The sequence below is a fragment of the Miniopterus natalensis genome, chromosome 1, assembly GCF_054644295.1.
Source record: "Miniopterus natalensis isolate mMinNat1 chromosome 1, mMinNat1.hap1, whole genome shotgun sequence".
Classification (NCBI taxonomy): Eukaryota; Metazoa; Chordata; class Mammalia; order Chiroptera; family Miniopteridae; genus Miniopterus; species Miniopterus natalensis.
Genome location: NC_142081.1, coordinates 174,306,134 through 174,321,596, shown reverse-complemented (window position 1 = coordinate 174,321,596; position 15,463 = coordinate 174,306,134). Strand labels below are relative to the sequence as shown.

The following is a 15,463-nucleotide window of genomic DNA, read 5'->3' as shown; positions in this document are numbered from 1 at the left end:
ACAAACCCTAAACAAGCACATCTGGCCTTGGTGTGCCCCATACCTCTTGCTAAGTAACCCCAGGCCTGGCACTAGCTGCAGCAGGCCTCAGTTCGCAGCTTCGCCCCTCACGGACACCTCCGAGATCAGCACAAGTAGCAGCCATCTGCACACTGTTTTGTAGCTCATGATGAGTGGCTGCAGGCAGGCCTAGGTGACAGAGCCAGCCCACCCAGTGGACAGCTTCAAACTATTCCAGAGCACCACTCAACCACTTCCATGAGCAACAAACTCAAGGGGTGGACTCAAGGGGCACCAAAGCCCCACTAAACAGAGTTCTGGTCCATTAGGTTTCCCCTGCACAACAGGTCCACCACTTAATCATGGCTGGTCCTCACAGCTGATCAGCCTGGGGGTAAATCCCTCTCAATGATGTGCAAACAGCAATCAAGGCTGAACTAAAACAAAAGGGTACGAACAGCCCACAGAGGGCAGGGAATAACTGAAGAGCCTGGCTTGGGTGACCAGGGACACCTACTACAGAAGGTCACTGTACCAAGAATGAAGACATAGCAGCTATACCTAATAAACACACAAACACAGGAAGGTAGCCAAAATGAGGAGACAAAGAAACATTTCCCAGATGAAAAAAACAACAAAATTCCAGAAAAAGAACAAAATGGGGATAAGCAATCTACCAGATGCAGAGTTCAAAATACTGGTTATGAGGATGCTCAATGAAATTAGGGGAATAGTATATGGACTCAGTGAGAACTTCAACGAAAAGATAGGAAACAAAAATGGAGATAGAAAACATAAAAAAGAACCAGTTAGAAATGAAGACTACAATAACTAAAATGGAGAATACATTGAAGGGAATCAACAAAAGAGTAGATGAAACATAGGATCGAATCAGAGATTTGGAAGATAAGGTAGCAGAAACCATTCATTCAGAACAGAAAAAAGAAAAAGAATCCAAAGAAATTATAACAGTTTAGGGGATCTCTGGGACAACATCAGGGTATCAACATTCACATCATGGGTATATTGGAAGGAGAAGAGAGAAAGGAACTGAAACTCTACTTGAAAAAATAATGACTTCCATAACCTAGTAAAGGAACTAGACCTACAATTCCAGGAAGTGCAGCAGAGAGTCTCAAACAAGATGAACCCAAATAACCCTACATCAAGACACATCATAAGTAAAAAGCCAGAGGTTAAAGACAAAGAGAAAATCTTAAAGTAGCAAGAGAAAAGCAATTAGTTACCTACAAGGGAGCACCCACAATACTGTCAGCAGACTTCTGGACAGAAACTCTGCAGGCCAGAAGGGATCAGCATGAATATTCAAAGTAATGAAAAGCAAGGACCTACAACCAAGATTACTCTACTCAGCAATTCCACTTCTGGGTATTTACCCAAAGAAACCCAAAACACTAAATCAAAAAGACATATGTATTCATATGTTCACCACAGCATTATTTACAATAGCCAAGATATAAAAGCAACCTAAGTGTCCAACAATAATGAATAAAGAAGTAGTGCGTATATACAATGGACTATGACTCAGCCGTAAAAAAGAATGAAATCTTGCCATCTGCAATAACATGATGGACCCAATGGGTACTGTGCTGAGTAAAATAAGTCAGACAGAGAAAGACAAATTCTGTATGATTTCACTTATATGGGGAATCTAAAGAACAAAATAAATGAACAAGCAGAACAAAAACAGACTCATAGATACAGAGAACATTTTGATGGTTGCCAGATGGGAGGGTGTTTGTGGCGATGGGTGAAAAAGGTGAAGGGATTAAGAAGTACAAACTGATAGTTACAGAACAGTCATAGGGATGTAAAGTACAGAATACAGAATATCGTCAATGTTATAATAACTATGCATGGTATCAGATGGGTATTATATTTATTGGGGATGATCACTTTGTAAGTTATATAAGTGTCTAATCACTGAGTTGTATGTACACCTGAAACTAATATATTATTATAGGTCAACTGTAATTGAAAAATAAAAAATTATCTCAAAAAGAAAAGCAGATTCTGTAGCCATTACAGCTTTCTAGATACCATTTTACTACAGTATTTTCCCCTTATCTGCAATTTTGCTTTCTGCACTTTCAATTGCCTGTGGTCAAGAGCAGTACAAAATATTAAATGAAAAATTCCAGAAATAAATAATTCATAAGTTTTAAATTGTGTGCTGTTCTGAGTTGTGTGATGAAATCCTGCATCATCCTGCTCTTTGCCATCACGAATGTGATCATCCATTGTTCAGCATATCCATGTTGTGTATGGTACTTGCCCATTCGTCACTCAGTAGCCATCTAGGTTATCCGATCAACTGTCATAGTATCGCAGAGCTAATATTCAAGTGACCCTTATTTTACTTATTAATAGCCCCAAAGTGCAATAGTAGTGACGCTAGCAATTCAGAGATGCTAAAGAGAAGCTGTGAAGAGCTTCTTTTATGTGAAAAGGTATGTATGTGTAGGGAAAAGATAGTGTACTTAGGATTCAGTACTATCCCTGGTTTCAGGCATTTAATAGGGGTGTCTTAGAACTTATCTCCCCATGGAAAAAGGGGGACTACTATACTAGCCCACCCCTTACACTTTTAAAGACTATTTTTAGAACAGCTTTAGGTTCACAGCAAAACTGAGTTGAAGGAAGAGACTTCCCATACCCCCTTGGCCCACACATGCATAGCCTCCTCCATTATCAATGTTCCACACCAAAGAGGTGCATTTGTTACCACAGATGAACCTACATCGACACATCATAATCATCCAAAGTCCACAGATTACATTACAGTTCACTTCACTCTTGGTGGTGTATATTCTATGGGTTTGGACAAATGCATAAATGACATGTATGTCCCACTATAGTATCATACTGAGTATTTTTTTCACTGCGCTAAAAACCCTCTGCGTTCTGCTAATTCATTCCTCCACCCACACCCAACCCCTGGCCAACACTGATCTTTTAACTGTCTTCATAGTTTTGCCTTTTCCAGAATGTCAGATAGTTGGAATCAGATAGTAAACAGCCTTTTCAGATTGGCTTCCTTTAATATTTTTTTTCAGGTATATTATTTTCTTTGAAAAATTTGTATTATATTGGCTAACACAAAAAGACCGGAAAATATTTGATTTATAGGTCAGCTGTACTCACCAAGGGTTCAGCCATTACAACCTCAATTTTCTTTTCAGCTTGAACAGCAAATTCTGCGAAGAGGCTCTTGATGACATATTCACCAGGCTTGACATCTGGGTCAACCGTAATGCTTGACATGATGGTAGTTTTCTTCCCCGATGTGGAATGGAAGTTGGAAGGAGCACAGTACTTACTCACTTTGCTGACTGGTGCTGAAGCTAAAAATAAAAGAAACAAAAGAACTCTACTTTAATAATCAACTAATCAGGCCTACCATAACCATCCTATTAATAAGCATGCTGCCCCTAAACCACATCCAGATCTCCCAATCTGTATTACCATACTCTATTTTTTCTCTATTACACTTGCTGCCTTCTAACAGTGCCCAACATAACTAATCTAGTTACACATTTATTATGTGTTGTTTTTCTCTCTGCTCTACAAATGTGAATTCCATAAGAACAGGGGTTCTCTTGTCTTTTTTTGTTCATTGAAGAATCCCAAGAACAGTACCTGGCATATACTAGGTATACGATAAATAGGTACTGAATAAATGAATTCTAAATAAAGTGACACGCAATAAAGGAAATAATAGATATGAGTAAATGAAATACTGATGGGGTGAGGGGTTGAAATTTACTGTTTGGAGAGCATGCTCAACAAAGGCGTCATCTAAAGAAGTTACATTTGAACTCAGATCTACATGATGAAAAAAGGCAACAAGGCAAAGTACCAGGAACAAAAAGCACAATGCTGAGTGTGAATGTTCGAGAAGCAAAAAGAAGACCAGTGCGGCTGGAACTCAAGGGATGTAGTAGGGTAGAGGCACTGTGAGATGAAGTCAGAATCATTAGTCAGGAATCAAAGTTTTAGAACTCTGTAAGAAAATTAGATTTTATTCTAAATGCAATTAGAATTCTGTGTGAAGTATTAACTTGGAGAGGGATGGAATCTGGCCTCTCCTTAAAAGACCTCTGGATCCTCTGGAAAATGGATTGGAAGAGGGCAAATATAGAATCAGGGAAGCCACTGCAGAAACCCAGGGGAGGATCACCGCGCGGACAGAGGATGGCAGTGGCACGGGAGAGAAGCAAAAGGATTTGAGATTTGTCATGTGTCAGTGGATCTGGGATCAAGGTGAGGGAAAGGAACGAAAGATGACTCTGTTTTTATATCTGAATCACTCAAAGGATAGTGTTGGCATTTACTCAGTTAGGGATGACACTGTGCCTGGCAAATAGCACAGAGCACCAGGTGTGGCACAAAAAGAGCACACACCACTGCATGCTGTTTACATCTGCTTGCTCCGTTCTCCTGACGGCCTGGGCGGCCTACCTTGGATTTCCACCTAGTTTATCTTTCCCTCGCTCTTCCAGCCTGCTGCATGACACCCCCTCGCATTCTCTAACCACGGCTTATGCCATCCCCTTTGCCCTAGAGTACTCAGGAAGAACTCTCCACCTCAATCTGATCTCCGGATAGTGCCCTATCATATGCTGTCCTACATGTGACACCCTCCTTGAAAAGGGAAACAATACAATTATTCAAACACTGAATTTCTGTCTATGTGTATGTATCTATGTAACTATAGGAAAATAAACTTACTCTGAATACATACATTCCAAACTTGTAAGGAATTACTTGGTCAACTCTAACAATCTACTCTACCAAACAGAGTACATATCCAGATATAAAGCTGACCTATGATAACTCCAACAGAAAATTCTAGAAAGTCATACAAAGTCAGGTTATAGCAGTCAATTCAGAAAAACATAATCTGTGAATTAAAAAATAATCTTTCTGAAAGACAGAACTTCCAAATACTTGGCTTCTTTTTCATACTCTATTCATTATCTTTGTTTACTTATGAATATTTGCACAGAATATTTTCCTCCAAAGTTAAGATAAAAAATTAGGCACAGAAGGTGATGTGTATGCATTTAAAAAAATAATAATAATCTAAAGAATATTACAAACTGTTAATATTGTACCTCAAATATCTCTGTGTCACATCGAATTAAGGTACACATTATATTCTAGAGCTAAAATTATATAAGAACAATTGAAAACAGATTCACAGTCCTTTGAACACAGTGCACACTATGTATTTTAAACAATGACCTATTTGTTTACTGTTTCATGATTCAACACTGTGTATTATAAAGAAGAGACTTTACTAACAAATGTTATTGTGGAAAAAGATCTTAAATTAAAAGATATTATTTTGGAACATTAAGAAAACTCTATAGTTTACATCATTATTATGCTGGATAACTCTAGGGAATCATTAAAAAAGGTTACTCAGTTTCCAGAATTTTCTTACATTTTAGAAATTAAAATGAAGATGAAACATACGTATTCAAGGCTCACATACGGCAGTAGAGACAAATATATTTTTTCCTTTAATTATGACTTGTAAGCCTTTAATTAAGATTCAGAGGATCCTAACTTATTACAAAGATTTCTTTGGCTTTAACTTTACAATAAATGTAACCAACCAAAAAGTCTTATAATACACCCAGGTACTTAAATTCTAGACTTTGATGAAGTATAAACTTTTTATTTGACATTTTACCTTTGAACAGTCTCTTCAAAATGAAAAAAAAAAAAAACAACACCTTAGTTAAAATGATCTCAGGTAACTCGCCTTTACTGTCTTCCAAAAAAGCATAAACATAAACTAAGCATAAACAGCGAACATAATTGCATATTTTTAAGAAATTTGCCAGTAAGTCCAAAAGTTTAAGGAGAACCTGTATTTATCTTGCAAATATCTACATTATCTTCCAAAATAAAAAAAAAGAATTCAAGTTTGAAAAAAAATCAAAATTTCAAAATTACTTTAAAATAGTTGTTCACTTTTACCTCCATCAACAAAGCTCTAATGAAATCAGAAAAAACCCACACCTCCAAACTGAAAAGTGGATAAAAGACATGACTAAACAAGTCACAAAACATAAAATAGGCTAATACCACAAAAATAATACTTAACCTCATGAATATTTTTAAAACAAACAAAAATTAGATAACATTTTCACATATCAAAACAGTTTCCCCCTATTTTGTATTTTGCTATGATGTTCAGCTTTGGTGATATGTAAATCTTCCTCCTCTTCTGGCTAATAGTGAAGAAAAAGAAATGATCAATCTAGGCCAGGAAGAAGGCTAGTTTCCACATCACTACATGAACTTGACGTTGCCTGACTACTAGAGTTAAATATTTTATAAAGTTAAGTAGTAATATTTCTCTGTGTGCTATTATAAAACTTTGAAAAATTTATGAGAGGATAGACATAACTGCCATAGTACAATTCATAAGAACAACACTCAGGCAGTGAATTACAAATTATAAAATCCCAGTGTCATATTAAACATGCCTAGAAAATAAATCTGCTAAATTCTAACTGATAAGAAGAAGAATTACGTAAGATCTGAATAATTAAAATATGGGAATTAAAAGCTAGCATATCTATTCTTTCTCAAGTGCAAATAAAAATAAATATGGTATTTTTAGACAGCTAACTCTCTAGCACTGTACTTAGCATATTTAATAAAACAATTATCATCTGTTTCATATCCATAAGACTCCTATACTCTATACAGTAAATTTATAATCAGTCAAGGAAAACAGACAAGTAAGAAAAGACATAAATGCTAAACTGAATCATGTTTGGTTTCATTACTCTATAACAGCCATTTTCAGCCTTTTTTTCTGCCTCCACTATATTCTTATGCACAACACTAATCAGTAACATCCCTCAAAATACACAGTAACTCTCCAGAGTTGGTATATTTAAGATAAGGATGGGTAGGGACGAATAGATGTAATTTAAAAAGACCCCAATGGAGTCTCTGAAAGCAGCCTGCTGACCTCTCAATCCAAGGACTGGTCTTCATCGATAAAAATTAGTACTATATAGTCACAACCTTATATACTTACATGCATATTATATGCATATATTTATGTATAGATTTATGTAATGGAGAAATGTAACAAAGTACCATACAATGTCTTACTTACTATTCTAATAGTTATTACTTACAATGGCTAACAAAAATTTTGATGATCACCTAAAAAAGAAAGGCCTTGGGATAGGAACAAATATAAAAATATCTCAATTTTAAAAACAAAAGCAAAATTCTTAGTTTAAAAAAGCAAGGCCTATGTACCACAGTTACTTTGTGAATATAAACAAACTGACTCTCAAGTTCACAGGAGAGGTGAATGGCCCAACAGCCTACACAATACTGAAGGAGAATGAAGCAAAGTACTTACACAGCCCACTTCATGACTTACTTCAAAGCGACAGTAATCAAGACAGCACGGTACTGGTGAAAGGACAGATGGACCAGTGGGACAGACCAGAAATCCAGGAACAGACCCACATAAACAGTCAACTGAACTTTGACAAAGGAGCAAAGGCAATCAATGAAAAAAAACAGACTTTCAACAGATGGCGCTGGCATAACTAGACACCCACGTGCACATTTTTTTTTTAAATGTAGATACAAACCTGACACTTTTCACGAAAATTAACTCTAAATGAATTTAAGATCTAAATGTAAGATGAATTCTAAATGTAAAATGAAAAAGCCCCTGAACTCCCAGAATACTAGCCGACTAGAAAAACCTGGGTGTTCTTAGGTTTAAGGATGAGTTTTTAAATACAACACCCATGAGAAAAAAGTAAGTTAAGCTTTAATAAAATAAACTTCAGCTCTGCTAAAGATACTGTTAATAGAATGAAAAGACAAGACACAGCCTGGAAGAAAATATTTGCAAAACACATATCTGGTTTCCAAATATATATAAAGAATCCTTAATACATGAAGTATCCTTAAAATTCAACAATAAGAAAATAAGCAACCCAATTTAAAAATGGATAAAACATTGGAACAGACCTTCACCAAAGAAGACATAGAGACAGCAAATAGGATATGAAAAGATGCTCCACATCATATGTCATCAGGGAAATGCAAATTTGAACAATGAGATACAGCTATGCACCTAATAGTATGGCCAAAATCCAGACCACTGATAACACCAAATGCTGGTGAGGATGTGCAGTAACAGGCACTCTCATTCACTGCTGGTGGGAACATGAAATTGTATAGCCATTTTGGAGGAAAAGTCTGGAGGTTTCTTACAAAACTAAACATACTCATACCATACAACTCACAACTGTACTCCCTGATGTTTAATCAAAGTAGTTTAAAATATGTCTACACAGGCCCGGCAGGGCGTGGCTCAACAGTTAAGCATTGGCCTAGGAACCAGGAGGTTGCGGTTCGATTCCCAGTCAGGGAACATGCCCAGGTTGCGGGTTCAATCCCCAGTCGGGGGCATGAAGGAGGCAGCCAATCAATGAATCTCCCATCATTGATGTTTCTATATATCTCTCTCTCTCCCTCTCCCTTCCTCTCTCTGAAATCAATAAAGATATATATTAAATAAATAATGTCTACACAAAAACCTGCACACAGATGTCTATAGCAGCTTTATTCTTAATTGCCAAAACTCTGAAGCAATTAAGATGTATTTCAGTAGGTAATTGGATATATTGTGGTATATCCAGACAATGGAATATTATTCAGCACTTAAAAAAGAACTTGCAAGTCATGAAAACACTTGGAAGAAACTTAAAAGCCTATTTCTGAGTAATAGAAGCCAGTCTGAAAAGGCTACATACTGAATGATTCCAACCACATGACATTCTGGAAAAGGCAAAACTATGAAGACAATAAAAAGATCAGTGGTGCCTTGGCTGGGTAGCTTAGCTGGTTGGAGCATCATCCAGTGCATCAAGGTTACAGGTTCGATCCCCAGTCAGGGCACATACAAGAATCAACCAATCACCCGACCGGCATAGCTAAGCGGTTCAGCATCAACCTATGATCCAGGAGGTCACAGTAAGGGCACACGCCCCAGCTCCATCCCCAGTAGGAGGTGTGCAGGAGGCAGCTGATCAAGGACTCATCACTGATGTTTCTCTCTTTCCCTTTCTCCCTTCCTCTCTCTGAAATCAATAGACATTTAAAAAAAAAAAATCAACCAATGAATGCATGAATAAGTGGAAAGTCTCTCTCTCTCCCCCCTTTCCTCTTTCTGTCTCCTTTTCTCTCTCTCTCAAATAAAAAAATAAAATAAAAAGATCAGGAGTTCAGGTGAGGGGAGAGAGAATAGGAGAACACACAGGATTTTTTTTTTTTTTTTTAGGGCCATGAAACTACTCTGTGTGATACTATAATTGTGGGTACATGTCACTATATATTTGTCAAAACCCCATAGAATGTACAATACAAAGAGTGAACATAATGTAAGCTTTAGACGTTGGGTGATTATGATGTGTCACTGTAGGTTCATCAATTGTTTTAACAAATGTACCACACTAATGTAAAATGCTAATAACAGGGAAAACTGGGGGAGGGGAAGTGGACATAAGAAGGGGGTATATGGGAACTCTACTTTCTGCTCAAATTTTCTGTAAACTTGAAACTGCTCTAAAAAAATAAAGTCTATTAATTTTTAAAACATAAAAATAAAAGAAAGAAAAGCCTATTCTATTCCTGTCAGCCAGAATCAAAAGGTACCTGGGTAGAGTCAAAATAAACAACAGCTCCAGCTAAAGCCTAAAACAATAATATACTTGGATGAAGCTCAGGAAAAGGAAACAGTCAATTAAAACTAAAATGTCAAAAACATAAATCAGAATATATGGTAGGCAGATTGAAAGTAGAAACAAAGAAAACAAAATCAGTATTAGGGAGTAAAAGCAAATTTCAACTTCTGTAGAGGCCAGCTGGATTGGTGTACCTTTCAGCTAACTATCTGGAGAAAGAGTGTACATTTGAGAGCAAGTATATCTGAAGAAGAGAGAAAATAAGTGTGTCTGCAGATGCTAAGGGGCACAATATGAAAGCATCATTTGATGACTTCATTCCACAAACAGTTTGCTATAAAGCAAGGTATATGTCAAAATGCCTTTATGAATGAAACTCATACCAGACACTATTCATTTCTGATGGAAATGAAACATTAATACTTTAAGATATTTTGCATGTCAGTTCATTTTTTCCTAACAAACCTATCAAGTGGTATGCTGGTAAATGGCTCAAAAAAAATAAAATAAAACTTCTGATATATAGCATTTACCAATTTCCACTGTGTATTGACTTCCATCATGGCTGATTTCAAGCTACCAATAGTTTCACAACCAGCTGGTAAAATTCTTGGTAAGAACGAATTCTAGAATATCACTTAGGGTTATCACTGTTTATGAAGAGGAAACTGACTCCTAATCAAAGTCACTGCCACATTAGGTCCTGAGTTTCTGAACTTTCAGATCGCTGGCTTTCTTTTTTCCAGAACTGCCAGATTTTCATAGATCCATTTTTCTCCTTTACAAGTCCAGGCTATTAACATACTATTTGTTTAGAATAACTATTTCGCAGATCAAATATTTTAGTTGCATCTTCAAATCATTTACATAAAATGAGAAAGGAAGAAAAGGCTTTCCCACTGTGATTAGGTAGCTATTTACCCATCGTTTCTTTTTAACTCCTTTTTAGTTTGTTTTTTTCCATTTAAATCTGTCATACAGATTTAAATAATGCCTTAATTGTATATACAATAAAAACACTGTTTTATTTTCCCCCCAATATTTAATCAATTCTTCTGGGTTATTTTACTGACATCTGTCACTAATTTTATATTCCCTATCATAAACCAAAGCCAGACACAGATGTGCTTTCTATTCTGCTCATTAATAATGTTTTGTGTCAGTGCCAGATTTTCAATTATTGAACCCTATAATAAGTTCTATTGGTACAAATACTCCTGTTTACTCATCGTCTTCAGTAACTTCTCAGCTACTATCTTTCAGTGATACTTTCAAGGTTATGCATATCTTCACAAGTTAATTAGAAGAAAAATAACATCTTAAGACTTGTCTAGAGCCTGACATACCCTCATTAATTTATCTTCTTTCATGTGTCCAAAGAAAGATATGTATTTTACTTCATAGAGGATCTATCTAATTCTTATTAATTCTATTTGTAAATACCTTGTTTCTGTTCTATGTGAACGAAATCATTTTCCTCACTACTCAGTCTAACTTTTCTGCTTCTGGTTGCATTTCAATGAATAAAAAAATTAAGACTTTTGCTAGTTCCTTGGGCAGCTGTTCCCAAAAATGTTTATTTATCCTAGTCTAAACTATTCCCACTGAAAACAGTTTCTAAACATAGAAGTCCTATGACATCTTGGGCACATTTCCATTTTTTTACTTGAAGTCTACTACAGAAATATCACTTATTATAAATCTCGAGAAAAATGACCTATCACCTAAATAATCCATTATTCATTCAGCTAGTCTCCCGGAGGTCATTTTCTTGTACTCTTTTGAACCTTCAGAAGCTCGGCTAAGAAACTGTTCAGAAAATCTAGAAATAATGTGGTATTTTCAAAATGTGAATGGACCTAAGGGTCAGAAGACCAAGGGCCCTTGACTTGACTTGACCTAACTACTTAGTATCACTACAACCTTCATCAAATGATTTAACCCCTCTAAGCATTTGCTTTCTCTCTAAAAAATGAATGGATTGAATTATATCTCAACCATGGGTATGTATCAGAATCAACACCATGCCTGGCTGGCGTGGCTCAGTGGTTGAGCATCAGCCTAGGATCCAGCAGATCGGGGTTTGATACCTGGTCAGGGCACATATCCAGGTTACGGGCTTGATGCCCAGCAGGGGGCGTGCAGGAGGCAGCCAGTCAATGACTCTCTCATCATTGACGTTTCTCTCTCTCTCTCTCCCTTCCTCTCTCTAGAATCAATAAAAACATAAAAAATTAAAACAAAACAAAAAAGAAGCAACACCAAAGTTGTTTTCATTTTTGTTCTCCTCTCTTCCTCCCATAAAAATAATCACTGCCAGTGAAAAAGCTATGGTGGCAAATTTTTCTCCTCTCACCAGACATTAGCCTGGGGATCAGCAAAAGATAACCCTGAAGTGAAAATCTGAACATCAGATCCTGTAGGACCTCGTCCAGCAAACGTACCAAGCTAGACTCAGCGCCTGGGGGAGGTACACAGCTGCACATGGACTGTGGCCACCTTCTTTGCCTTAAGAGGCTGGGCAGAATCTACAAGCAGGTGGTCGGAATCCTCTATGCCCCCGGGGCTGAGATGATGGGAGCAGACAAGGGGCAAAGGGGCCTCCTCCTAATACCTTAACTGGGAGCTAACAGGTTCCCAGAGGCCGGGGCTGCTTTCCCTTCCCTCACTCTTAGGATTACTCTTTTAAATGAGTGGTCCACACTTAGCAGACAAAGAAATATAACTGCACACTACTGGTATCCAGCAGCTAGTGACAAAGAAACAAAATATTCACTAAACACCAGCAGCAAATATCATAGGTTTCAAAACACCAAATCGATTTTGATTAAAAACAGAAACTAAACAGATATGGATTTTTGCCTTATCATTCAACAACATCCTGGAAGTTATGGGATTATGGAATAAAAGGAAATAATGCCAAAAAAATTAAATCGTTGTTACAAATATTGAAAAAGAAGACATGAAACTTGCTATATTAATTAGCAATAACTACCTAAAAATGAAAATGCATAAAAATCTTCTATTCAAAAATATAAAATAGGTGAGGATAAATTTAATAAGAAAAGCACAGGGCTTATAAGAAGGAAACTACAAGGTAACCTTAAAGGACATAAAAGAAATCTGAACAAACAGACATATTTGTAGATGGGAGCACCTATCATAAGTGTCAATTTTCATAAAATTAATATATTAATTACAATTCCAATTAAATTTTCAATATTATTCTGTTTAGACTGTGTTGAATAAAACTTATCTTAGAGTATACATGGAAGAACAAATATCCAAGAAAAGCTAAAAATATATATTTTAAAAATACAAAAAAATATTTTCTAAATCAGAAGATATAACTATAATCAGAATACAATTATAACTATAATAGAAACATTATACTAAAATATACAATGACTGTATCAGAACATAATGTCACAGCAATCACTCAGTAAACGTAGTGTAGATAAATCAGATTAATGTAAAAGATTAGAAGCTCCTCAAAAGTCCCAGAATAAGAATTCAACATGGGTAAAGTCAGAGGAACAGGGAATATTTATTTAATTATAATGTTGGAATAACTGGCTATTCCTTTGGAAAAAATATACTGTATTGAAAACCAAAGTCCAGATGGATATGAAATTGAAAGTTAATTTTTAAAAGTTTTAGGAAAAAAATTAGCAGTCAACATGTACAATTCAGGGAGAAGAGACCTTTAGCCAAGATAGAAAACCCAAAATTATAAAATGAGATGACATTATTCAACCAAATAAAAATTTTAAATATTTATAAGGCAGATGACACCACAAACAAGAAAGGATGAAGTTGGACAAAGATATAGATATCAGAACAATATAAAATATTGAAAGAGCTCTTACGAATTAACAAGGAAAAGACAACACAATAGAGAAAGTTTGGCAAAAGATATACTTAGGTAATTTACACAAGAATAAACCTAAAAACACAATACATGAAAAAATATTCATACAAAATTTGCAGTACCTAGATAATGCAAATTAAAATAGCAATAAGCTTTCATTTTATGCACATCCGACTGGCAAGTATTAAAAAGAATAATGAGATCTATTGTTGGCAAGGTACAGCAAAATTGAACACTTAACACGCTGCTGATAGAAATGTTACATCCACTTAAGTACAATCCAGTAGGCTGGACACAAGGATGAGTATTCTGGCCCTTACAGCAGAGCACCACAAATATTAATTTCTTTTGAACTTCAGGCTCTCCACGCAACTGATATTAATTTAGCAGTATATGACCTACCCCACAGGAGAGCAAGGGATGGTTTGCCAGCTCTAGCATTAACATCCGCTTGGCATATTTCTCACTGTAAATTAGTAAATTGGCAAACATAAAAATTTGTCTCTATCAGACTATTATAATTCTTCCTGCTGAAAAAGATTTCATACCCACTCTCAGTCTTAAGGTAAAGTCGAGTTTTCTGACCCAATCGCGGTCTTTGCTGGCTTCTCTGGCCATTCCCTAAATCAGAATAAAAATCTTTGGGGCAAGGCCCAGGCATCTGTATGTTTTGGAAAACTCCCCAACGTGACTCTAATGTACAGCCAAGGTTAAGAACTAGTGCCTTACACTCATCCTTCTAAAGTAGAGCAGCTGGTTCTATACAATGATGTTATTTAAAACTTATTTTGATCATTAGAAAGCTTCAAAAACACCATAAATACGGAAATCTATGTACATAATACCATAAATAGCACCCATCAAGCAATTCAGAGAGTGTTAGGCATGTTAGGGGCAAAGCTCTAGGAAGCAACATGAAGGATCAATAAAGTATTTCAAAATCTAATTTTAAAAAACCATACATGGTTCTCCAGTCCATACCAGAAACACTGAACTGATCTCTCTCTCAGGGTTTTAGCCTTCACTCTACTCACTGTCCGTGTCCCAGACCACACATCTTGGTACCCTGTCAATCCTCTGCCTTGCAGTCATTACCCATGATTTCAAAGCTGAGGTTTCAACGATATTAACTTTAGAACCATCACTGATTCCTTTCTGTGCCTTACATTCTGTATCTAGTCTAGTCATCAGATCCCACCACTACTGCAAGTAATCCTCCCTTCTTTCTTCTGCATAGCTAAATTTTAAGTTCACATCCTAATAATAGTCTAGTAGACGCCTGAAAAACTTCCTTCAGTTATACCTGCCTCTTAGCAGATGAAATAACTTCACATAGCAGCCAAAGTGACTACTTTCTATTTGAACCACACTAGGCCCTATACACCAAACCATGGCAATACAATAACCCCAGTACTCTGAATAAAAATGCACCACACTTCAACACCTAGTGGGGGGGGGGGCATGCAGCTAGGAGCACCAACCCTCATGCAGCAGAAAATCCAGGTATAGCTTAAGTCCACCCTGTGCATATGGGGATTCCCAACCACAGAGTGAAAATATGTACTAACCTTACTTTCAAGAATATTACTAAGCCTGATTTATTGGCATTACATTGTCTTTTCTTCTATAGTCTCCCTATAAAAAGAATCACTCATTCATATATTGCTCCAAATTTTTATGTGAAGCTTCCTTTTGTTTCATGTCTTCTTTTTTAAGACTTTTATTTTTAGAGCAGTTTTAGGTTTGCAGCAAAACTGAGGACAAAAGAGATATCCCATATACCTCCCGTGGCTACACATGCATAGCCTCCTCCTAGTACATCTTT

At 36.3% G+C, this 15,463-nt stretch overlaps 1 protein-coding gene across 4 annotated transcripts in view; it reads right to left on the bottom strand.

Moving 5' to 3' along the window:
* The window catches only part of FRYL (FRY like transcription coactivator), a 231,489-nt gene that overhangs the window by 124,830 nt on the left and 91,196 nt on the right, over positions 1-15,463 (bottom strand). For all 4 annotated transcript variants that reach the window (XM_016206964.2, XM_016206950.2, XM_016206959.2 and 1 more), the window contains one exon: positions 3,166-3,365. In XM_016206964.2, the coding sequence (XP_016062450.2) occupies positions 3,166-3,285 (120 nt within the window). In that variant the 5' untranslated portion in view covers positions 3,286-3,365. The remainder of the gene's footprint in view (positions 1-3,165; positions 3,366-15,463) is intronic.